Source organism: Schistocerca gregaria, chromosome 9, assembly GCF_023897955.1.
Source record: "Schistocerca gregaria isolate iqSchGreg1 chromosome 9, iqSchGreg1.2, whole genome shotgun sequence".
Lineage (NCBI taxonomy): Eukaryota > Metazoa > Arthropoda > Insecta > Orthoptera > Acrididae > Schistocerca > Schistocerca gregaria.
Window position 1 is genome coordinate 99,688,227 of NC_064928.1, and position 26,431 is coordinate 99,714,657.

General features: G+C 39.6%; 1 protein-coding gene across 4 annotated transcripts in view; it reads left to right on the top strand.

The window, feature by feature from the left end:
* Positions 1-26,431, top strand: part of LOC126292247 (uncharacterized) — a 131,012-nt gene that overhangs the window by 65,807 nt on the left and 38,774 nt on the right. For 2 of the 4 annotated variants that reach the window (XM_049986145.1, XM_049986144.1), the window contains exons 6-9: positions 3,307-3,381; positions 14,276-14,347; positions 20,027-20,101; positions 24,038-24,112. In XM_049986145.1, coding sequence (XP_049842102.1) covers positions 3,307-3,381; positions 14,276-14,347; positions 20,027-20,101; positions 24,038-24,112 — 297 coding nt within the window. Of the gene's footprint in view, positions 1-3,306; positions 3,382-14,275; positions 14,348-20,026; positions 20,105-24,037; positions 24,113-26,431 lie in introns of all 4 variants that reach the window. The other 2 variants (XM_049986142.1, XM_049986143.1) reach the window with 1 other exon arrangement.

A 26,431-nucleotide genomic window follows, 5' to 3' on the forward strand; every position in this document is an offset into this window, starting at 1 on the left:
GCTACTGATTTCTCACGAGCATGAATAATAGTTTATCTGTAGCAATAACCAATCAACTCAGCTACAGATACCATGATGATCAGCTCATGATCAGACACATTGCACAGCACTATAATTCCACGTAGCACAGTCTGGCACACATGATAAGTCAATGCACTGTGGTATGCATGAATATTAATAACTTCATGCCTAAATGTTTCAAAACAGATGTGGAAGTGCATCACACTTTCCTGTTGTGTCCATACATGCTTTGACAATTAATTACTCATTACTGCCATTATAGAACTTTCCTCATCACATTCTGCTCCATGCTCCATTGAGGATCCCATCTCTTACAAGACTATCTTAAGTATTAGGTTGATGCTTAAGTTCATAGTGTTTTTGTTTTATGTGTGGGTGTTCTGGTTGCTATGGGTTTATTTATTGATTGTCATTTTTTATTTGTTGTTCACTCGCTATTTGAGATTACAGATTGTGATTTTATCATTAGCAGATAGTGAGTGGAGCTGTGGGTGCTAGAACATGGAGTGCCAAGTGGAGAAATCGGAACATTTCTGATGTATTCTTCTGTTTGAGTTCAGCAGAGGAGTGACAGCATGAGAGGCAGTCAGGAGCATTTGCACCATGTCTGGGGATAATGGCATTGGACAGAGCACAACAAGAAAATGATTTTCTCGTTTAAAAGAGGAAAGTTTTGATATTAGTGGCTCTCCACATTCACGAGGACTTTCGGGGTTTGATGAAGACTGTTTAAACATATTAATCCACAATGATCATGTCAGTGAACTTCAAACAGGCAAATAACTGATAAACTGTGACCATTCCACCATCGTGCAGTATTTACATGCAGTGGGAAAGGTTCAAAGATCAGGTGTAGCCAAAATAAATAAAATAAAAGAAATACAGTGTGAATCTCTGGTAGCTCATCACCAATTGGGTCGTGAACAACACTGACAATTCCTATCCTGTCTCATTACTGGTGGCAAAAAATGGTTTCTTTAAGTCAACATAAGGAAGGATGGTTGAGACTGAACAAAGCAGCAACTTCCTGGTGTCTGATAACGTATTCGGCAAAAATTCTGCTAAGATTCATGAACAGAGGATTTATTCTAAAGTTGAGTGTCGGATGAAGAACAGTTTTTCCTGAGAAAATATGCAATTTGTCTGTTACAAATAATTGATAAAAGATACCTAGAAGTAGAGGTCTGCGCGGATGCGGATACCCGCGGGTCATCTGCTGATAATGAGCAAGGCATCTGCCCAATACGTATGTAGCAATGTTAGTTGAAAACTTCAAGTCTGTTGACATTCTTGGAATCTTGCAGGGCTTGGGTAGAGCGGATGTCTGTTGTTCTCAGCCCCTGGCTACGACCGACGTAGCTGTACCCAAGAGACCTGCGCCTAATGCGTTTCCGCAACTGTGTCTTTTGTGTGGCCTGTGAAGTGCTATCTAGGTGGCAAACATGCCCACTGTCTACCATCAGATGGTTAGGGCGTCTGCCTTGTAAGCAGGAGATCTAGGGTTCGAGTCCCGATCGGGGCTCACATTTTCATCTGTCCCCGTTGGCGTATGTCAATGCCTGTAAACAACTAAGGGTGCTCATTTCATTGTAGTTTCATTCTAACGAGCTGCATGGTCACCTATGTTACCTGTTCTTTCGGACATGTCCGAATGAACAGATATCATCTTAGTATATATAAAAAGTAGTTAAGTTGTCGCAGAAAAAGCACCCTGACAATAACTATGTCATTACATATGATAATTCTAAGTACTGCTGTCTATTACTGTTAATTACTCATTCACAACTTAAATATATGCTGATGCGGATAAGGAACTTGCGGATGCAGATTAATTGCCGCGGATGCGGTTGCGGATTAGGACGTTGCGGATGCGGATTGCACTTTTCTTATCCACGCAGACCTCTACCTAGAAGAAGGTAGCGAAGTTTGTCTTTTTGTTGACTTGGAAAAATCTGCTGATAGAACTGGTGGAATAATCATAGGTATCCTGAAGCACATTGGTATTAATCGGAAAGAAAGGAAAATAATAAGCAATCTGTATATGACACAAGCAAGAGTGAGCGTAGATGATGAGTGTTTGAAGGAATTAAAAATGGGAGAGGGGTTGGATGAGGCTCTTGTCTGTCACCTGTTTAATGCCTATTTACATGATCTGGCTTACAGCAGCTTCCAAGCAGTCAGGTGACAGGAGGAGGAAAGGTGTAAGGCTTGCTGATGACATGGAATTACATATAAAAATGAGAAGATAATTAAAACTATCCATAAAGGAACTGCACATTAGCTGTGAATTATATGGAATGAAGATAAACGTGAAGTCTACTAAGACAGTGGTTTTCACAAGGCAATTAAGGAAATGAAATGTGATAATTTGTGATGATTTATTGAAACAAGTTGATAACTTTGGGTACCTAGGATGCAAAATATCCAATAACATCATGTATAATCAAGAAATTAAAATGAGGATAGCCATTGCAAAAGAAATGATTTCCAAAAGGAATAATATATTCTGTGGCTCAGTAAAAGAAGGATTAAGAAAAGGGTTAGTGAAATGTTGTGTATTGAGTGTTGTCCTGTGTGGTGCCTAAACATGGACACCATAGCGAAGAGAAGAGAAATGCTTGTAGACTGTTGATAAGTGGATCTGGGGAAGATTGGAAAGGATGAAGTAGAAGCAGAAAATAAAGAATGAGGTTGTTTTACACAGGTTGGAAATGAAGGGTTAAAGATGGGAAACAACAAATAGGAGGAAAATAAGTAGGTTGAGAAACCAGGGAAGGAGAGACTACAGAATAAAGGATCCTTGACAAGGACTGGTGAATGGACAAGTAAGAGAGCAAGAAGAAGATACCAGCTAAGTGACAAGATCAAGATGAGTGTTTGAAGGAATTAAAAATTATATATGGCTGCAGAAAGAATGGAAAACCAGAAAGACTGCAGAATATTGAAGTTACTCTCAGATTTTCATTATGTGATTCATTAATAGTGTGCTTCCCCGTATTCAGATAAATAGGCAAAAAACATCATCACATCACATCATTCCATCCTGGATTTTCCATTGTTTGATCATCACATTACTAAAACATATAAAAAATGTTTTCTTTATTGTGATATAACAACTGGACTACCATGATATTGATGTTGAAAGACATGAAGTTGATTACTTTTTGAACTGACCTTGTAAACTCACACTGCCTCTTACCCAGAAATGATCAGCTTTTCATTAGTAATTTAAGAATTTCACTTTGACCTCTGTTATTTTCATTATTAATTATTTTTATTTTGCAGATTGAAGAGGTAAAAATGAAGCCAGGAGAAGTGTTTAACAAGGAAGCTGACACTCCATTTCAACAAGGAAATGAGGTAACCAAACGTGCTTGATGCAACATTCTGTGTTGTATAATACAGGAAGTCTTTATCAACCAAAACTAATTTTGGAATGTGTACATATTTTCTGTGATTTTGTTCACCATATTTGATGTAGATGGTGCTGATGGTGTATTAGAATTCATTACGTGTGAAATATATAGTTCTGTTAGTCACATTGAGATGTCCCTTGTTGTAGTCCAGCCAGTTGTACTTCTCAGTTATTAAGGAATTTCATAAGACACCCCAAATTCAGTTAAATCCTTCTGAACAGTTATATGTAACATTAGCTTTCTGCTGCTGTAGAGTCTCATCTCCTGGTGGAGAACTATTTGGTATGTTGCAGTATCCTAGGACATATTTTTAACTCAAAATTCCTAGACCAAAACAAGCTTCAGAAAGTATTTGCATGGATTCAAGAAATACCACTTGTGTGAAATGCAATGTGCTTTATACAAGGTTTCCAAATGGCATTTGGCACTGAGCCATGTCATAGACTGCCACTGTAAATACTCTCATGTAGAGTATCTTCACAGATATGTGATTGACTTGAGGATATTTGACCATCTTCTTTAGGGTTTTTGTTTTCTTTCGTATGTTTAGTTCTGTAGGAGCAAATTTCATGGTTATGGAGTGAGTCACTATGTTAAATTAACGTCAGGAAAGTTAATAATGAGTAAAATAAAATTTACGTTAATCCTATGGATACAAGAAAGTGCTTGAGTATATATTAGGAAAATCAACAATACAATACAGGAATTAGTGTAATTTTTTTCCCTGGAGCACCTCCGACAGGATGGGAAGAGTGAGCCATGCCAAAAATCTTCAATTTAGGCTTGAAATAGCAAAGATTACTCCTTTTTTTTTTAATTTTTGCGGTAACTTATTGAAAGCTGATCCATCAGAACTGTATACCTTTCTGAAAAAAATAAATAAATAAATCAGGGAGACATGATCCAAATGCAGGTTATATTACTGGCTAGTTTTAACTGAGTTAAAGCTGCTCGTTCTTGAGAGTAAGCTCATATTATTAACAACAAATGAGATTAAAGAAAATTCCTGGACTCTTGAGGTTCACGATCTTACATCGCATATTTCTCAAATTGCCGTTTCCAAATCAAAAACGGGAAGAGTTACCCCAGAATTTGCTGTCACATGTCATAAGTGAATGAGACTAATTTTCATGTTGTACCAACACTCATTACAGATACTATTCTAATGGTAAACATAGCAGAGTACAGTTTTTGAACAAGATACTGAACACGGACTTTCCACGTCAGCATACCATCTGTCTAAAGACGTAGGAATTTGGTTTGTTCAGACTCACCAATCATATGCCCACTCTGTGTAATCAAAATATCAAAGTGACATTTTAAGTAATAGAACCCAGTATGTTGTACTGGACAGTGAAATTTTTTTTTAAGGCATTAATGATTTATCAGATGGGATCAGCAGCACAACCTGTTTACTGATGGTGAAGATGGCTGCAGTAAAATATTTTCATTGAATGGTCATAAGAAAATGCAGAGAAAGAACAAAATTTCCTCTTGATGTAATGAATGGCAGCTCATTTTTAATGTCAATAAATGCAAGATAATGCATGCATCAAAGAGGAATAAAGCAATAGTTCCCAATTACAAGATTTCTGATGAACATCTTGAAGACATGTATTGTACAAGTACTTAAAGCTAAAAAGTGATATGATATGACACAGTCGTGTAAAATCAGTGTTAAGGAAAATGAATGGAAGACTTAGATATGTTGGTAGGGCTCAAGTCAAGAGTGTGACCAATACTAGGCTATTGTGTATGCAGCACTTGTCTAGTAGTCATGACAGTAGACATTGATTGTATTCAAAGATGTGCTGCTATACTAGCAACAGTTCTTTAGGCTGGATGACAATGTGTGATGGCATCAAACAGTGATGGCATCGGAGAGCACTGGTGGAAGAGTTTTTTGAATTAGAGGCCATTCGGTGAATGGACTGGCCTGCACATTCCCCCAAATTAGAACCTGTCAGGCATGTGTGGCATGAATTGGGAAGATGTATTACACAGCAGCTCACATGCACCAATGACCATCCAGCAGTTGTCAACCACATTGATGGAAGAATGAAATGCCCTGCCACAAGAACTCCTTACGAGCCATGTAGGAGCATGGAAGCACGTTGCAGAGCATACATTGCCATTTGTCATGATCACACACCCTACTAAGAAACATGCCCCACATTTTGTAAAGTTAAGGGAACCATCATGAATTTCAATGTTTTGATAAAGGTGTCATTTACGTTTGTGTCATTACACATTTCTTTCTGTTACTTTCTGTACGATATTGTTGCAGTTCTTTTTATGTATGATCCAAATTTAGTTGAGCTATGTTACTCGGCAGTGACACATCACACGGAAGTTACTTTCATCCTTAAGTTTTGCACGCCATTGTAAATCGAGTGTCAGATTCCAAGCACACTGACCTCTATCTCAACACTTTTGATTCTTTACCATCCATTGCAAAGGAACTCCGTGCAGAAGACTGTGGGCCATAGAACTTGTACAATGTTGGACAAGGAGAGCCTCACTGAAGAATTACACCTTCTAACAATAGGATACCAAAAGAACTGTATCCAGACAGTCAAACTGAATGGGCATTACAGTCAAAGACATTGAGACTGAGAAAGGAGGGGGGAGGCAGCTAAACGCTTACTTATCTTAGGTTGGCACAATCTGTGCAAAGACCCAGAATCTCCATCAGAAATGTAATGTCCATCGTAATGGCGTAATGAATGTCAACTTGAAACTTCCTGGCAGATTAAAACTGTGTGCCGAACCGAGACTCGAACTCGGGACCTTTGCCTTTCGCGGGCAAGTGCTCTACCACCGAGCTACCCAAGCACGACTCACGCCCCATCCTCACAGCTTTATTTCTGCCAGTACCTCGTCTCCTACCTTCCAAACTTAACAGAAGCTCTCCTGTGAACCATGCAGAACTAGCACTCCTGAAAGAAAGGGTATTGTAGAGACATGACTTAGCCACAGCCTGGGGGATGTTTCCAGAATGAGATATTCACTCGGAAGCAGTGTGTGCGCTGATATGAAACTTCCTGGCGGATTACAACTGTGTGCCGGACCGAGACTCGAACTCGGGACCTTTGCCTTTTGCGGGCAATAGCACACTCCACTGCAGAGTGAAAATCTTATTGTGGAAACATCCCCCAGGCTGTGGATAAGCCATGTATCCGCAATATCTTTTCTTTCAGGAGTGCTAGTTCTGCATGGTTCGCAGGAGAGCTTCTGGTAAGTTTGGAAGGTAGGAGACGAGGTACTGGCAGAAGTAAAGCTTTGAGGATGGGGCATGAGTCGTGCTTGGGTAGCTCAGTTGGTAGAGCACTTGCCCGCGAAAGGCAAAGGTCCCCAGTTTGAGTCTCAGTCTGGCACACAGTTTTCATCTGCCAGGAAGTTTCATATCAGCGCACACTCCACTGCAGAGTGAAAATCACATTCTGGAAACATCCTCCAGGCTGTGGCTAAGCCATGTCTCCGCAATATCCTTTCTTTCAGGAGTGCTAGTTCTGCATGGTTCGCAGGAGAGCTTCTGTTAAGTTTGGAAGGTAGGAGATGAGGTACTGACAGAAGTAAAGCTGTGAGGATGGGGCGTGAGTCGTGCTTGGGTAGCTCAGTTGGTAGAGCACTTGCCTACGAAAGGCAAAGGTCCCGAGTTCGAGTCTCAATCCGGCACACAGTTTTAATCTGCCAGGAAGTTTCATATCAGCGCACACTCCACTGCAGAGTAAAAATCTCATCCTGGAATGTCAACTTGCTTTAAATGTGGAAAAAATGTAAGTTGATGCAGATTAATCTTTTCTTGTTTACACGCTCAGGCCCAAAGGACCGCGTTGTACTTTGAGAGATTGCCTCCACTTCAACCTGTTTTCAGCTCCTTCCTGCCATTCTTCCAGCAATACCACTTTCTGAAGTCATTCCATCGAGTTGTAGGTCTTCTTACGGCCTTCTGCCAGTTGGCGTGGTGTTGAGTACAGTTTTCGGCCATAGGTTGCCCTGCATTTGATCAATATTCCCTGCCCATTGGAGTTGTCATGTCTTCATTACAGCCACAATGTTTGGCTCTTTGTAAATATCATACAACTCTGTATTGTGACAAATCCTTCATTTTCCACTCTCATTATTGTAAACTGGTCCAAAAACCTTCCGAAGAACTTTCCTTTCAAATATCATCAGTCTGTTCAGATCTTGCTTGGTTGTTCTCCAGGTGGCACATCCGTATAGTACTACTGGCTGTAGCAGTGTTTTGCAGATTTGTATTTTGAAATGTCTTGACAAACTTCTGGTTTTGAGGAGAGCATTAAGGCCATGGTAACAGTGATTACCTGCCTGTAGTCTTGCCTGTATATCTATTTTACTCGATGGTTCGTCTCTGAATACTGTGCCCAGATATTTGAACTGTCTGACTTGATGGTGATAACCTTCCGTTCTCTGTAAGGATGGAAGTGGTTCTTGAGTTTCATTATGTCTACAGTGTAGAACCATGTATTCTGTCTTGTCACGATTGATTTGAAGCCCAATTTTCCTCACTGTTGTTGCAGTTTAATAGGAGACACAATCATGTCCTATAATATTCAAATACAGTATTAGTGGTGTGCTGCTTGACACAGCCAGCTCAGTTAAATAGTTTGGTTCAATATTGCAAAGTGACATGAAATTGTATAAACTTGAATACTGCTTGACCGTTTGGGATCTATGCAAGTTTAGATTAAAGAAAGACATCAAAGCAATTAAGAGAGTGCTGCTATATTTGTTACCAGTAGGTCTCATCAACACACATGTATTATGGAAATGCTCTGTGAAATCAAATGAGAATCCCTGGAGGGAAGAGGGTCTTTTTCTGGGCATCACTGTTGAGAATTTTCTTCGTGGCCAGGCCTGCAGCGTAGAATGTGTCAGAATATGTCATAATATGAATGGTCTATATCGAAATTATCTCATTTCTTGTACTGTGGTTGTTAATTGCTAAATTCACTTGTGTTATTACATATACACCTATATACATACTCTGCAAGCCACCGTATGGTACACAGCAGTGTGTTCCTTGCGCTAATCGTTCCTGTACCAATTACAAATGGAGCGAGGGAAAAATGACAGTATGATTCCATATGAACCCTGATTTCTCTTATTTTGTCATTGTGGTCCTTATGCAAGATGTATTGTCCTGGTAGTAGGATTGTCTGGCAGTCTGTTGTGAAAGCCAGTTCCCTAAAATTTCTTAATTATGTTATAAATTTATTTTTGGATGCAAGTTGTTGAGTACTTGATGTATTGTTAGAATGTCTTCCTTGTTTCCATCTGTTAGTACCAAAGTGCCATATACACTAGACTCTCACTAATCAGGCCCTCAGTAGTCCGACCTCTCAGTAATTATCGTGTGCATCAATAAACAATGCTTTATATACTGTATTTGAAATTGTAGCTTTCTTTACAGTTCTGAATCATGTCTTCTAAAAGGAAACACGTTACGCTAGACCTCAAGCAGTAACTCAAATTTTAGATAAGTTAAATCGAGGTTCTTTGCAGAAAGCCATTTCTGCTGAGTTCAGTGTTGGACGAGCAACTATTTATGACATCAAAAAGAAAGACGATGTTATTTGGCAATACCCAACACAAATGGATAGTGAGTTGGCAAAACGGAAGGTTATGCAAAAGAGTAAGAATGATGAACTGGACGTAGCTGTTTATACATGGTTCATACAACAATGCAGTAAAGGAATTCCAGTCAGTGACCCGTTTATAAAGGAAAAACAGCTGCATTTAACAAACAACTTGGCGATAGTAACTCGTTTGCAGTGTGCGAAGGTTGGCTATCAAGCTAGAAAATACGACATGGCATTCGGTAGCTGACAGTCACCAGGGAAAGTCGCTCAGCTAACAATAAGGATGCTGATGAGTTTGTAAGCAAGATATGGAAGATAATAGAGGAAGGAGATTTAATTGCTGATGCCTTGTATAATGTTGATGAAACAGGACTCTTTTTACTAGATGCTTCGTTCAAAAACATTAGCTGCGAAGAATGAGAAGGAATCTCATGGCTACAAGCAACAGAAAGAGCGCATAACATTAATGGCGCGTTGTAATGCAAATGGGGGTCATAAACTACTGCTTATGGTGATTGGAAAATCCCAACATCCACGTTGTTTTCAACACACCGACATAAATACTCTACCAGTGCAGTATTGCAATCAGAAGAAAGCGTGGAGGGACAGACAAATATTCTCTTAGTGGTTCCATGAAACGTTTGTACCAGCAGTGAGAAAAGAGCTAAAGAAGGAAAAGCTTCTGCTGAAAGCTATCCTTATATGCAAGCACTCTTTCTCCCACACAATGTGACAGCCCTAATTCAGCTCATGGGCCAGGGAATTTGGGAATCAATTAAACACCATTATCGACATTCACTTCTCGTCTCCTTGCTGAACGAAAGTAAAAACAACTCTATCGAGACTATGCTGAAGGAGTGGAAAGAAATTAACATATGTGATGTTGTTTTCCAAGCAGCCGAAGTATGGGATAAAGTGGAGAGTGCTACCATAATGGAGATCTGCAGGAAATTGTGGCCATCCATTGATGCCGAGTTGGATCCAGTAGTGAGTGACAGCAAGGAGCTAGTCAAATCGGAATTATCAATTACTTTTTACAGTGACATGTTCTGCAAACTTCCAGGATGAGAAGAAATTGATAATGAAGATGTTACTTAGTGACTGAATGAGGAAAACTTTGATACATACCAAACTTTAACAGATGAAGAAATAATCAAAAGTGTGGAAGAAAGTAAAGATAAAAGTGATGAAAAAGAGGACACAGGAGAAGAGAGCATGAAGATTTCTCACACTGTTGTTGCTGAAGCTGCCAAGGTGTTCCTGGAGTACATTATGCATTAACCAGACACATGCAGTACGGATATAATGCTTGTAAAGCGGTTGTGTGATAAAGCATGCCACCATTGCGTATCATCATTGCGACAATTAAGAATTAGGGACATATTTCATTGTAAGTGATATGACTGAATAATGATGTACAGTACACAAGGACTAAGTTTTCTTGGATTTAATAAAGTATATCCTCTATGTTTTAAAATGGTATTCTTCGCTTTAATAAAGTACAGTACACTATATCCCCTATGTTTTCGAAATAAACAAAAAACAAAATAAATGAATAAAATAAATTTCAGACAATCCGGCACCCATATGTGCCAGGAATGGCTGAATTAGCGAGAGTCTAGTGTACATATCTATTGTACTACATAATTTAAAAACAAAGATTCCAAGACTTACCAAGCGGGAAAGTGCCGGTAGGCAGGCACAATAAAATAACACACAAACACACACACAAAATTTCTAGCTTTCGCAACCAATGGTTGTTTCTTCAGGAAAGAGGGAAGGAGAGGGAAAGACGAAAAGATGTGGGTTTTAAGGGAGAGCGTAAGGAGTCATTCCAATCCCGGGAGCGGAAAGACTTACCGTAGGGGGAAAAAAAGGACAGGTGTACACTCGCGCGCACACACACACACATATCCATCCGCACATACACAGACACAAGCAGACATTTGCTACTACATAATTTTGTTGAGTGGTGGTCTTTTGGAGCTAAAAATTATTTCTTCTACTGTGTTGATAAGTATGTCTCCATTTGTGCTCACAGTACAATAACTTGCATCCAAAAATAAAATTTAAAATGGAAACAGAAACCAACGAACAAATCTGTAAACCTCCTTGACCGTAACATCAGGAAAAATAACAATCATCACATGTTTGAAATCAACAGAAAATGAACTACTACAGACAACAGTATCAAAGGAAATTCTTCTCACCTAAATTCACAATAAATATGATAATTTCAACTCGGTGATCAATAGAGTAATCAGTTTACTGCTGGAAACCAAGCAGTAAAAATGAGCTAACAATACACCATTATACAGCCCATCAAAATAAATTCAACCCAAGTATATTCACAAACTTTATGAAAAGCACACTAAACCTAAAATCCAAACCTTATGCGAAGATATAAAACTAACAAAAGGAACCAGAACTAAACAAAGATCAACATAATAACACAAATATACTTTGGACAAATATCACATCAGATAAAACAAATTTTAAGTAAAACAATGGTAAAAGTAGCTTTCTGAAAAAAACAGCAATATAAAAATGAAAATTCAGTCTGGAAAAGCCAAGATCCTGGTTTTTGTCAACTCAGGCACACTCAAAATTCATTGTAATGACTGTATTAAATTCTATATTGGCTAAATAGGATGAAGTTTTAGCATTGGATTCAAAGAACCCTCAAGAAATTGTGACAGCAATCAATCAAGCTTTTACCTGTATCTCAAATGACAAAACCACAAAGCATAACACACCAAAAATGCATTGCAAGTTGTACACAGAATACCAAAGGGACGTGCCATAACATGTTGGAAGAATTAGAAATATATATACATAAATCCTTTAACATTAAAGGAGACCACTCATTTATAAGCAGAAGCATTGAGTCACCATTAGACATACACAAAAGAAGGAAAACTTGTTAGCTTTCGGACATCAGGTGGCAGATGGGTTGGTTGTGGTGGGGCTAGTGTTGGGTGTGGTAGGTAGAGCGAGAGGGAGATATGAGGTTAGGAGAGGAATATGGGGTGGGCGGCTAGTGTATCAGTGGGAGGCCAGTTTATAGGCTAGGAATGCAGGAGGGGACATGGCAAGTATAGTTGTTGTGGCCGTTGGGAAGCGGTATATGGTGAAAGCTATGTGAGGACATGAATTGGGAGGTGGTGACAGGATGGAAGAAGGGGAATCTTGGGTGCGGGGACAGTGGGTTACATGAGATTGAAGCCAGGTCAATGATGGGAATGGAGGGCATGTTGTAAGGATAAATCAAATCTGAGTAGTTCAGAAATTCTGGCGTTGGAGGAAAGGATCTATATGGCTAATGTTGTGAAGCAGCCATTGAAATTGAGCATGTAATGTTCAGCTTCTTGTTGTGCCACAGGATGGTCTACTTTGTTCTTGGCCACAGATTGGTGGTGGCCGTCCATCCTGGTGGACAGCTGGTTATATGCAGTGGCTGCAGCAGAGCTGGTATACAATATGGCGGCTTTCACAGGTGGCCCGACCCCTGATGTGATAGGATAAGCCTGTGACAGGATTGGAGTAGGAGGTGTTGGGCGGGTGGCTTGTGCTGCAAAACCTCATAACTGAACAGAAAGAAATTCGAAGAAGCATTCTTGATAGTATTGCAAATGTACTCGAATGATTCAGTTCTGTGATCACAGGTGATCAACCTTGGATTAGTGAGTACGATCCTGAGACAAAGCAGCAAACTCCTTGACTAAAAAAGCTCAGATGAGTAAACCAAACATCAAAGAATTGCTGATTTGGTTTTTTGACACTAGCAGTATAATGCATGGAATATGTTCCTCCAGGACAAACGGTCACCCAAGTGTTGTACAAAGATGTCCTTGAAAGGCTCAGAAAAATAGTGAATCAAGTAAGACTGTAAATTGCAAAATTGCAGCTAAGTGGATGCTGCGGCATGACAGCACCCCATTCCAGCTGCTTTCGTCATGAAATTCCTGACCTAAAACGGCAGTTCTGTTGTTCCAAAGCCCCCTCCCGCCCAGTTCACCTGATATAAGTCTTTGTGACTGTTTTCTTTTTCTGAAATTGAAAAATGTCTTAAAATGGTGTTGTTTTGGAACTCTGGAGAACATCCAAAAGAATGTGACTGGCATGTTAAAGGCCCTACCAGTTGAAGCCTTCCAGTACTGTTACCAAGACTGAGAACAATGACTCCGCCGGTGTACAGCTGCTGAAGGGAACTATGTTGAAGGGGGAATATTGTTGATTGAAACAAATAAAACCTTTGGCAGAAAAAAAATCAGTCTCACTGTTTTTTTATATCTCGTATACAGGAGCATTACACTGATAAAAGGTAAGTGAATGTAATGTCACAAATGTAACACAGGCATTAAACCTTATAGTTGTTCAGTTCACTCTATCACATCTGAGGATAATGAGCAGGTCCACCATGTCCCCTTGTCAGGCTCATTTTTGACACTCTTGAGCAATATGGATAATTATCTGGCACTGTGCTCTGCGGTCACATAGGGGTGTAGGCAGTGTACCCTATTTAAAGAGTAAATCCACACTTCTGCCAAAGCCTGTACATATTCTGTTGACAGTTTACCAAACTTTACATGGGAATCCAAAGCTGCTAAGATTAACAATGTTGATATGCTTATTAATAATTGCTGGCACTGTGTTGCTCCAAACATTTGCCCATTCACACTGGGCATTAAAATTGCTGGAGTGTAGATCATTAGCTAACCTGATTGTATGATGGTGAGACTTCAGTCCTATTGAGCACGCTCTAGCGGTGTCCTTCTGGATGGGCAGGAGCAACTCACTAGTGACCTGAGAGCTTTTGCTGGTGCAGCTGCACAGGAGAAATGTTGCAGGATATTAGCAGCCAATCGATAGGAGTAGATTTAATGCAGCCAGTGATGATTCTCGTGGGTGGGTGGGTGTCTAGTTTACTAACATGATGGCTGTTCATCCATGATTGTGCACCATATTCTGCTGTGCTATACACAATTATATCCAAGGCTGAGCATTGCAGATTTGTCGCTGATACACCCCGTGTTCGAACCACAGAGCTGCTGCCCAATTCTAGTTTGGAAAGATTGTAAGTCAATATTCAGATTGCTGTATGTGGCTTCAATTGATACTGTTACGTCAAAAGTGACCTTCTCTCCATGTATTAATATTACTTAACACCAGTGTTTTACTGTCCTTCAAATTAATTACTTGAGTCAGTTACAGATTGTCTTTATGTTGCAGGTTGAAGAGATAGAAACAACAGATGAGAAGCATCATATTGAGGCACCTATTTTGTTTTCTGCAGGAGAGGAGGTAATTGTGAATTTATTATGGAGGCAAAATACTGTGGAGTGTAATATTGAAATTTGTGCGTTTGCCATAAACTGTAAGGGTAATTCAAATAAAAAGTGCAGTAAAATTCCTAAAACTCATACTATCGATTTGTCATTTGGCACTAGTTATCCTTATGTTTTGACAAATGACCAACAGTTGGCAGCCTCTTGTTACTGCACAGGAAAGGAAGCTTACAGGGCAAAGGAGGCTGCCCCATTGTCATTTTACACTGTGTTGGATGAAAGCTCAGTACATTGATTTTATGTGTGTCCCTGCAACAAGCGTATGAATTTTGCAAGAAGTTTAAAAGGGCATAAAATCTGTGAAAGATGGTGCGCACCAGGTCCAAATGCACCATGTAGTGCCAAATGAAAACATTGTGCAGTGGGAGAGCTTTTGAAGGAAACAGGCATATTACTGTAAATGAAATACCACTATTTTTTATATTACTGTTAGTTCAGCACAGAATATTGTCCACGATTTGCTCCAATTCAATAAAATGTCCACAAGATGGGTTGAATTGAGAGATCTATGTGGAGAACTTTTGTGTCTTTTCTCGTCAATGGTAGCGGATTCATGGACAGAACTCTTACAGAAGATGAGATCTGGGTGCATTATCACCAACTTACCAAAAAGATCAAGCATCAGATGGTGCTGTAGCTCTTCACTGAAAGTAAAAACAAATTTGCACTCAGCTATTGTTATGAAAATTCATTCTAACTCTCTTTTGGGGTGCAAAAGGTGTAATTTTAGATCATTGCATGGAAAGAGGATTAACAACGACCAGTAATTCATACTCAAATCTGGTCCAAAATTGTGAGGGAAAATCGGAGTGCATGATTGACTACATTGACAACCAGAAGAATTCTTCTCATGAGGTGTTCATGCATTTCTGAAGCAGTAGAATGCCTGGTTTACGTGTCTTGAGGACTACATCAAAAAATGATGTATCTGTAATTTTTCTGTATTGCCTCATATACGTAATAATAAGTAAGTGAGGTTTTAATTTGAATCACACTTTTCAGCTGGCGGACCCCATCTACAGTCAAAAATCCATGGCGGACCTCTAGTCAGTCAAGAGCACAGTAACTTCAAATTTCAGAGTGAAATCCATGGGAACTGAAAGCTGTCTTAGTAGACAGGTTATGGTGTTGCCTCTTCCAGATATAACTGTTATTTGCAAGGAGACGTTACCAAATTGTGTGTGGTGTTTAGGCAATGTCATGATGATGTTTATCAAAGGCAGCTTTATGGGTGGGTCCACTATCAAATGTAAGCAATCAGCTGCTCTCCCATCTTATCTAAGCAGCCAGCTGCTATCCCACATTTGCAGCATATGGTGCAGCAGTTTTGTGATTTGAAGTAATAGTCTACAGTTCAGTGTCATGTGTGTGTATCAAACTATTGTCATGTCCTGTAATTGCTCTTGTATTCTTGGTAAAGTTTTATCAAATGGAGAAGGGAATTTAATAAAGCAATATGTTTCTGATTAAGATATTGATGTAAAAACTTTTGAACACACACACACACACACACACACACACACACACACACACACACACACACACACACACACACACACACACACACACAGAGAGAGAGAGAGAGAGAGAGAGAGAGAGAGAGAGAGAGAGAGTTTTCTTAGTCAAAAGTTTTCTGATTGGCTTGATGTGGCCCACCATGAATTTCTCTCCTATGCTAAATTTTTACATCTCAGAGTAGTATTTGCACCCGATGTCCTCACCTGTAGTTTTAGAGCTCCCTCTGCTGGTGATTATTTCCTGATGTCATATGCCCTATCATTCTGTCTCTTTTTATTCTCGTCGGTGTTTTCTGTATGTTCCTTTTTCTAGCGATTCTGTGAAGAACCGCCTCATACTTTATCTTATCAGTCCACATAATTTTAAACATTATTCTGTATTATCACAACTCAGATGCTTTGGTTAACTTCTGTTTTGGATCTATTTATGTACTAGAAAATGAGTTAGGGTAAATTCACCAGAAGAAATTGAAACAAACTAGGATTCTGAATTTTTTGGTAGGAAAGTAGAAACTACCAACATGTTAATAAAATATGAAACTTACATAAGCCATCTTATTTTTCTTTTTCTTCTTGTAAAGTTTCCAGCTCTTGGTTGCATCTGCTCAGAACATGATCGTCTCCATCTTTTGCTGACAACTCACCGTGTTTCTCTCCCCTCTGCCCCAGTCGTCTCCTCTCTCTTCTTCACACTTTCCTTCATTCAGATGATCCATCTGTCTCTCTGTCTTCCTCTGTGTGTTATGTCTTCTATTCTCATTTGATGAATGTTTCTTGATATCCTGCCAACAAGTCCATACAATCTTAATCTTGTCTTTCCTATGGTCTCTTGCATGTGTTTCTCTTTCACTGTTTCTCTCTCCATCTCATTCTTTACTCTATCTAGTTAGCCCTGTATTCCTTCTTTGAAATTTCATCTCACAAACCTGTATCCTGCTCACTTGCTTTTTCTTCATTACCCTTGTTCATGATCCGTATGTGCATACTAGAGCATAATACGCAGACCATACATGCATACTATAGTGACTACTGCACAGTGAAGGCACCCAAAATACTGTAAGACCTATTTATTGGCACCAAAAGTACATGTTGCAAACAATTGATCCAATTGTAATAATCCAAGCAATGTCCAGTTGTAGGTCCAAGGTAGTTGTGACACAGAGTACTAGAATATGACCATTATGGTGCAGCTAGTGAAGTGAAGCATGAAGCTTGTGCTGTGGCCTAAGTAAGCCACTGTAGTTCAAATGTGCCCAAGTAGACCCACTGTGAGGATCGTGTGCACACTTGTGTTAGAGATTCACTACAGGGAAACAGGTGCCATTCATGGTGGCAGATTCTGGAATGTATGCCACAGGCTAGTGGCTGATCCTTAATGACAAAACATGGTGAGGCAGGAAGAGGCAATTGTGTGATATTGTTGGCACGGCTACATGTAAACTGTGCATACTTCGAGTTGTTGGCTGATGGGTGGTGGTAGCAACTGCTGAAGGATCGCTGCCTGATATGGCGGTGCCTAGCAACGTGCAGACATTACCACATACTAGAGCATAGTATACTTGGCAAAACATTTCTTTGCTTTTTCATGGTACATCCTTGCTCTATACCAGATTTCTTACCCTCTGCAGAAATCTATGTGCCTGCTTTCACTCCTCCTGCAGTCCTCCATTACATTCCTCAGATACTTCAAAACGTCTGGTTTCTTTTCCCTCTAAAATTGGTATTCATTGCTACTCCCATCTTATTCCTCAGTTTGCCATCACTTCATACTTCTTTCCATTGAATTTCAGTCCATACTGCCCCACCACTTCCTCCCTGGCAAAAAGTGTATTCTTAACTGGGAAAAATCTAGGAACTTTCTTCCTTGTCTGTGTACACACACTGAGATTTGATGCAGGGTTCTCTCACCTCTGCAAATCTATGAAGTGGGGTGCCAATGTGCATGGCTGCTAGCCATGTGATTTCTTTAAAGTCCCTTGAAAAGTCTGTTGTTTGCTTTGCAGACCTTGGTGCTATTACTACTTTGTCATGCAGCCCTTCAGTTGGAATCGTGGGACCAAGTGCACCCCGTTCCAGCCTCTCACCAAGGAAGAATCTGTAACAGTATTAAGAATTGAATGTGGCTCCTCCACATGATAAACATACTGACAACTTGACTACAGGTGCAGACTTTGCCAACATAAACAACAAAAAAATGTGGAATCTTGTGACTTGTTTATTCATTTTCCCACATTCATTATTTCCAGCTGTGTGGTCAGATTTTGTGCAGCATAGAATTGCATGTATTGTATTTTTATATTTTTATCAAGTTTGATATACACTGCTAAAGTATGGGGAATGTTGAAAAACTGGCGATCAAAAAGCATGAACTTGTGAGAGATTAGATTATACTTATAATTGAGAATTACAGTGAACCAGTTTTGTTCTTCTGCACTTAAGATATTAGCGTTTGCCCATTACAGTGCTCATCTCTGTATTGGCCTTCCTTGGCCTGCTGGATTATAACTTCTGATTTCGTAAGGAAGTCTGCTGCAGTTTAATTTGTTGAGATGTTCTCTCCATTTCCTTCTGTCGCCTTCAGTTTTGATTTTTATGATAAATATGTTTAGTTCTTTCCCAATGTTGTTTCTGAATCTGTGTGATCTGCTATAGTCTTTTACTACCCTAAGAAATCTCATTTCAGCTGCCTGGATCTTACTTTCTTGTTGTTCAGAGATAACCCACATCTCACTTCTGTCTTGTAGTGGGGTATGGCTATTACTTTGCAAAACTTTATTCATGTTATTTTTTGTGTCTTGTTTATTGTTCTTCATATGTCTGCAAATTTTGCTACTTTTTTCCTATATCTTTGTCATACCTGTATGTGATGTCACATCCCAGTTAATTAAAATGACTGACCTGTTATACTGCAGTATTGTTCACCTCTGTTTTTCTTCTAATGGTGCCCTCCACTGTACTTGCTATTGCATTAGTTTCTTTGTAGATGTAGTCATAATGTTGTCTTTGGATAATCTGCTTAGAAGGTAAATTCCTTTTTGCAGGTCATCCTCTTTTTTGTTAAAATTGTGATATCATCTGCTTAAAACACATAATTCATAGTAGTTTCTCTGTCTATTCTAAGACCTGCTTGAACCTCAACTTTCCGTTCAGACAATAAATTGTGTGTGTGTGTGTGTGTGTGTGTGTTTGTGTGTGTGTGTGTGTGTGAGAGAGAGAGAGAGAGAGAGAGAGAGAGAGAGAGAGAGAGAGAGCATAAGCCCTTGCAACCTCGCGCATGTGACTCTCCATCTCTCTCTCTCCCTCCCTCCATATCTCCCTCCCTCCCTCCCTCCTTCCCTCCCTCCCTCCCTCCCTCCATATCTCCCTCCCTCCCTCCCACCCACACACTCACCTGACCCCCTTTGAGTGATGAAAGGCACTGCCAGCTCCTCATTTATATCTAACATGATTATTACATCATCATGAAAGTTTTTTAGGTGTTTGTTAAATGAAGTGAGTATGCTTTTTTATTTGTTATATTGCTCCCAGTTTTTCTGTATTAATTGCATGGAAGGTTTTTTCCAAATGATCAAATCGTAAGTAGGTTCTCAAATTCTGTGTGTTTTCAATGATCTGTTTCATCAGATAACTGCAGATGTTGTCGATCTCCCTCTAGGGAGATCCATTTGTTCTTCGATTCTTTCATAATAATAGAGGGATTAGATTACTGGACATAGCATTCAAAGCTTATGCTTGGATCCTGAACAGTAGATTTCAAGTAATGAACCAATTTTGCAATATTATTAGGATTTTTTGTGGTGTAAATATGTACACTTTTCAAATCCTATTTGTATTTTGCAGAAATATGTAAGTTCCACGTAAGACCATTTGTGGTCCTCCTTTCAAAGTTAACAGAGGATATTTTCATGCAGTTTCTATTAGCTCTTTGGCTGAGTAGCTTCACATTTAAAAATGAAAAACACGCTAAAAGTATTATAGAGGACATAACTTAATAACACAGGTTTCACATGAGGTATTTAGCAGATAAAATAATTTTATCACTAGCTGTATAGCTTTTAAATGGTGATTTAAGTTACCTTCGATAATTTGTAAGATGTAATATTGGTTTTATCTTGCAGGATGGAGAGATGAAAGTGAAGCAAGAAGAGGAGCTCCAAATTGAAGCATCGAATGATTTTCCTGAAGCACAGGAGGTAGTATGTACTGTTTGTACATCTCATAGTTTCTATGGTGGCTGACTGTGAGAGCAGATGCTCTCTTGACCAGTCTCCAGGAGACAGACTCTTGAATAGAAGTTGATAATGAATCTGCTGCTGATTCAGCTAAATACACAGGGATTACAATTACAAACAACTTACAGTGGTGGAAATATTTATTGCATCACAATGAATTACTTCGTCTTTTGCAGCAGTTTGCTTCAGGTTATACCAGTCACATTGTTGCTAAGCTTTGTCAACATGTTCTTGCCTTAATAATCTGACTTCTTCGCACATGTTTTCCAACAATACACAACTCTTTGTTGTTGTCGTTTGGTTTTACAATGAAAGCAATATTTATACTGCCATTTTGGGTTGAGACTTTGCAGTGAGAAGATGGGCAGGTCAGTTGAATTAACACCAGAAAAGAAAGCTGCTACACTTGCTTATTCGTCTGTTGCTCTCAGCACCAGAGAGTTAGCCCCTAAGACAGGATTTAACCAGTCTATGATTTTAAAGTTACTGAAGGAATACAGGGAAAAAGGAAATGTTGATCGTGAGAAACGAAGAGGTCGGAAAAGGGCACCCACTGCCAAACAGGAGGGGGTATTGAAAAGGCTTTTGCTCGACGATCATTGCCCATCATCAACCGAACTAAAGCGAGACTGGGAAGAAACGTGCGACATCTCAGTAACGAGTAGAAATGTCAGAAATAGGCTACTGGAGGCTGGACACTCAGCCCATCGTCCTAGAAGGAAGCCTTTATTGACCAAGATAATGCGACAACAGCGACTACAGTGGGCAAAGGCACATGCGACATGGACTCTAGAGATATGCAACAAAGTAATCTTTTCAGATGAATCCAAATTTAATCTGCATGACTCAGATGGAAAAGAGCCATCACACATAACACTTACAGTCAAACACCTGCAAGGGCAGATGATCTGGGGGGGGGGGGGGGGGGGTGCATTTCCAGTCATGGAGTATGTCATCTGGACTTCATCAGTGGCACTGTCAGTGCAGATACCTACATAAGCATCCTTGAAAGGAACCTTATGACAACCATTATAGACCAGTTTGGAGATGTTTCCAATTGCATTTTTCAGGATGACTCCACTCCTTGCTTTGAATGTGAGTTCTGTGAGTAATATTTGTACCAAACACGAAGCAGATTACTTTCTTGGTTAATTATCATGTACTTCTACATTTCAGGTAAAATCTTTCCTTCCACAAAATGTGGTTCGACTATTAGAGTGGCCTGGAAACAGCCCGATCTCAACCTTATTGAGAACTGTTTGAAGGTTATGGGAAATGCTGTCGCCAAAAATAAGCCACGGAATAAATGGGAGCTGTTGGAGACCCTGGTGTGTGTATGTGGTTTCATGAACTGAGTGAGGAGTACATTAAAAAGTTAATTCTTTCAAAGCCTTCACAATACCAAGCGGTGATTAAGATGCGTGGTGGAACAACGAAGTATTAAATGCAACAGTGTGTTTATATGAGGCAATACAAACACTAAAATCCATCAGTGTTATGTTAAAACATTAATATGCAGTGTTTCTTTCAACATTAGTATTCATATTTCAGAATAGCTGACATGACCACTTACACTCATTATTCAAGAAAGTGTTAAATTATAAAAAACAAACATTTTTATAGAAACAAAAATTAAGAATAAAAACAAATTGACAAAAAGTATTGTGTATATTCATTACTGATAGAAATCAGGAGAAATCAGTCAAATTTCGCTCTGTTATTCAATGATTGTAACAAAAATTGTTAATTGTGATGCAACAAATATTTCCGCCACTGTACGTTGGAACCATAAGATAGGAAATGTTGTGAGGTGGACCAAAGACTGTGATTTGTTGGCAGAACACTTGGAAGTTCCAACAGTTCTACTAAAGCGACTTCCTGCACAACGTTTGTCTACTCTTTTCTGGTGAATTGCTGCATGTTATGGAGTCTTTACCAGATATGATTGATGGAGTACAATGAAAAAGTTCAAAGAAGGGTAGCTCATTTTGTATTGTCCCAAAATAGGGGGGAAGAGTGTCTTGGTTATGATGAGTTGGGATGGCTTTCATTAAAAAAGAGTCGTGTTTCAGTGTAAAAATTATCCAAAATAGAAGTTTTAATGCCCAGGGTGCAGTTAATACATATTCTGATTACTAGTTTCAGCAACATTATATTGCCATCCTCAAATCACCAGCTACATGAATTATAAAGCCCCTACATGTGGCACATTGCCTTGTGGTCATTGAAAATGTGGTGGTAAATTCACAGTAAAGGCACTCCCATGCAACACTAAGTTCACTAAAATGAGAGTCATAGCTGTGTCAGCAAATCACAGAGATATCAAATACGTCAATACAGCATGTCCATCTGTTTTGGAAGCTTTTTATATTGATATGAAGATTGCTCTCCTTGTGACTGAGCCATGTTTCATCACATCAAGGTCTTTTCATGAAATTACAATCATCCCAGTGCTGCTGTCACTGCTGGGGACATTGCTGGAAAGCTTTTGGTATGGTGCACAGCTGCTCAATCAAATTCTGGATGATGTCTTCTCTGTTCTGAAATACAGACCCTTTCAGAGTCTTTTTTTTCAGTTTAGGGAAAAGTCAGAAGTCACTCTGTGCTGGGCCAGGGAAATAGGGAGTCTGACAAACTGAAGCTCTGTTGTGTTTGACCAAAACACTCTGAATTGATTGAGAGTGGTGAGTGGGGTGCATTGTGGTGCTGAAGGTGGCAACTCCCCACTGCCCAAATTTCAGTCATTTGCATCTAACTGCTTCACAAAGGTGACGCAGGACCTCTTGGTAGCACCGCCTATTGACATTAGTACCTGCTGGGGTGTACTCATGAATGATAATGCCATTGGGGTTGTAAAAGTTGGGCAGCATGACTTTCACATTGCTGTGGAGCTGCTCCTTTATTTGGGCCTCAGGGATGATAGATGCTTCTGTTGCACTGACTGGAACTTTGTTTCTGGGTGGTACCCATAAGCCCAGGACTCTTCATCAGTGATGATTGTGTCAGGAAAGTTGAGATTACTGTCAGCTGTATCCAGCATGTCCTGTGCAATCTAGAAACAAAATTGTTTCTGCTCATTCGTTAGCAAATTTGGCACAAATTTTACTGAGTCCTCCTGAGGTCCAGGTATTCTGTTAAAATTTAATGAATGCATCCAATACTATTCATCTGCAGGTTATCTGATCAAGATTTATCTGTCCTGTAACACCAGGGTCCTTAGGTGATCAATAACAGCCTCATTTGTGGGTATTGAGGGCCTGCCTGAACGTGTGTTGCTTTTCACTAATGAGTTTCTATCTTTGAAGTGGCTGTACCAGTCCTTTATCTGTGCGGTACCCATTGCTTCATCCCCAAACATTTGTCGAATCTTGTGGATTGTTTCAGCTTAAGAATCGCCAAGCTTAAAACGAGTGGTTGCAATAACAGTGTTCAGCCTTTTTTGCCATTTTGCCCTCAGCACAAAAACTGATGACTGCCACTTACTCACCTGTCATTGTCTAGACAGTGACTGGTTATTTCTATAGTCATGAAAAAATTCAGACACTATGTATGCTTAAATACAGAGAGCATGCCTGCCCAGTACCGTTGTTGGTTTCAACAATAAAAAATAAGGTTGCATAGTTTTTGAACAGCACTCATATGTAGATTTAGATGTACTTTTGAGACCAGAGATTACTTTACATGGTGAAAGATGAACAAGGTGTATGGAAATGGGACTTTTCAGAAATTAAGAAGTATGCCCAAGAGCCGTAAGTGGGAGGGGAAAGCAAGTTAGAAGTTTCTGATTGTAAAACATAGAACATTTGATATGTTCATCCTTGCTTTTACTGATTAAAAAAAATCTTGAAACACTCCATTGTTGTATATGATTCTTTATAAATTATCTGCCTGTTGCAGGATGAGGAAGTAAACATGCATGCGGAGGAAGGGCCTCATATTGAAGCAGTTACTGTGTTCTCTGATAGTGATGAGGTAGGTTCCTGTGTGACGATCTTTATGTGAATATCTTACATTGTACAGGGTTAATGTGGTTGATGTTTTTTAATTTTTTTTTTTTTTGGGGGGGGGGGGGGACAAGGTAAACATGCAGTGGAGATGTAAAAAATAAATTTTTATATTGCTATGTGATTTGAATGTAGTTCAGTTGAAGGTACCCGAGTTATATCTGGAGTCACTAAATATGAAATGATAGTTACGCAGGTGCTAAATATTACAAAGTAGGAATATTGCTGTCATCTATACCTTATCTCTGTTCTGTGTCTAATTTGATTGACATGAGGCCAAGAATGTTTTTAGGGACTAATAAATAGCATGCATGCACATTTCAGTGTAATATATATAGTTGCATTGTCACACAGTTGTCCAAATCACCAAGCTCCTCACTGTGGTGAGACTGTCAAGGAACAGTTATGGTTGATGGAAAAATAGATGCATAATAATGTTTACATGTGAAAATCATTTATGGCTCATGTGGTCCCACAGAGTTCAAGGAATAAAAGAAAAGGTTTTTATCTATTAGCTTGAACTTGTAACTCCTACAGAGAATGTACAGAACTCTGCGCGTAAGTAAAGGTACACCTTGTTGGATGCTATAAGATGAATGCCGACAAACTGTAGAACAAAAGCGATGGAGTGTAATCGAATAAAATCAGGCAACACTGAGGGAATTGGACAGGAAATGAGATACAATTTAATATACGCTGATGTAACAAAGGTCATGTGGTACCCTCAGTGTTGGACCTCCTTTTGCCCATCATAGAGCAGCAACACAACATGGCATGGACTCACCAAGTTGTTGGAAGTCCCCAACATATATATTTAGCCATGGTGCTTCTATAGTCATCCATAATTGCAAAAGTATTGCCGGTACATAATTTTGTGCACAAATTGATATCTCGGTTATTTCCCATAAATGTTCGACGGAACTCACGTCGAGCGATCTTGGTGGCGAAACCATTCAGGCAAATTGTCCAGAATGTTCTTCAAACCAATCATGAACAATTTTGGCTGGTGACAGGGAGTGTTGTCATCCATAAATATTCCATTGCTAATGGTCTCCAAGTAGCCAAACATAATGATTTACAGTCAAATGATCAGTTTGTTGGGAGCAGAGAACCCAGTCCTTTCCGTGTAAACACAGCCTCCACCATTATGGAGCCACCACCATCTTGCACAGTGCCTTGCTGACATCTTGGGTCCATGCCTTCATGAGGTCTGTGCACAACTTGTACCCTATGATCAGCGCTTACCAACTAAAATCGGAACTCATCTGACCAGGCCACTATTTTCTAGTCAGCTACATTCCAACAGACACAGTCACAAGCCCAGGAGAGGAACTGGTGCTATTAGCAAAGGCATTTGCATCTATCATATACTGCCATAGATCATTAATGCCAAGTTTTGCCACACCATCCTGAGGATACGTTCATCAAATGTCCCACATTGATATCTGTGGTTATTTCACACAGTGTTGCTTGTGTGGTACTACCGAGATCTGTATGTGTGCATATAGCTATCCCATGACTTTTGTCACCTCATTGTATGAGTTTTACTCTTTTGGCAGCAAAATAACCAGTGATGACAAAAACAAATTGTACAGGTACATGAAATGCACACTGACAATATTGAGGAAAGCTTTTCTGAAAAAGAGAAATATTGGAGCATCAAGTATAAATTTAAATGATGTTCTCCTGTCATGTGGGCTTATACAACTATAAACAAGCCGGCTGCGGTGGCCGTGCGGTTCTAGGTGCTGCAGTCCGGAACCGCAGGACTGCTACGGTCGCAGGTTCGAATCGTGCCTCGGGCATGGATGTGTGTGATGTCCTTAGGTTAGTTAGGTTTAAGTAGGTCTAAGTTCTAGGGGACTGATGACCTAAGATGTTGAGTCCCATAGTGCTCAGAGCCATTTGAACCAACTATAAACAGCTTCGACAGGTAGAGAAAAGAAGTTTTCGAAATGTGGTGATGATACATGAGAATGCTGAAGATTTAATGGATAAATCGATTAAACCAATGAGGAGTACTGAATTGAACCAAGGAGAAAATATCATTAAAGCACAACTTGACTAAGCAATAGGTTTATGGGAACATCCTGAGGCATTAAGGTAGAGGAAAGTGTGAGGATTAAAAATTGTAGAGGCATACCAAGACTCAATTACTGTATGCAGGTTCAAGGGATGTAGGTTCTACTAGTTATGACGCTGAGACGAAGGAACTTGGACAGAACAGATTAGTGTGGAGAGCTGCATCAAACCAGACTGAAGACCATAATGACATGTTGGAAGATTA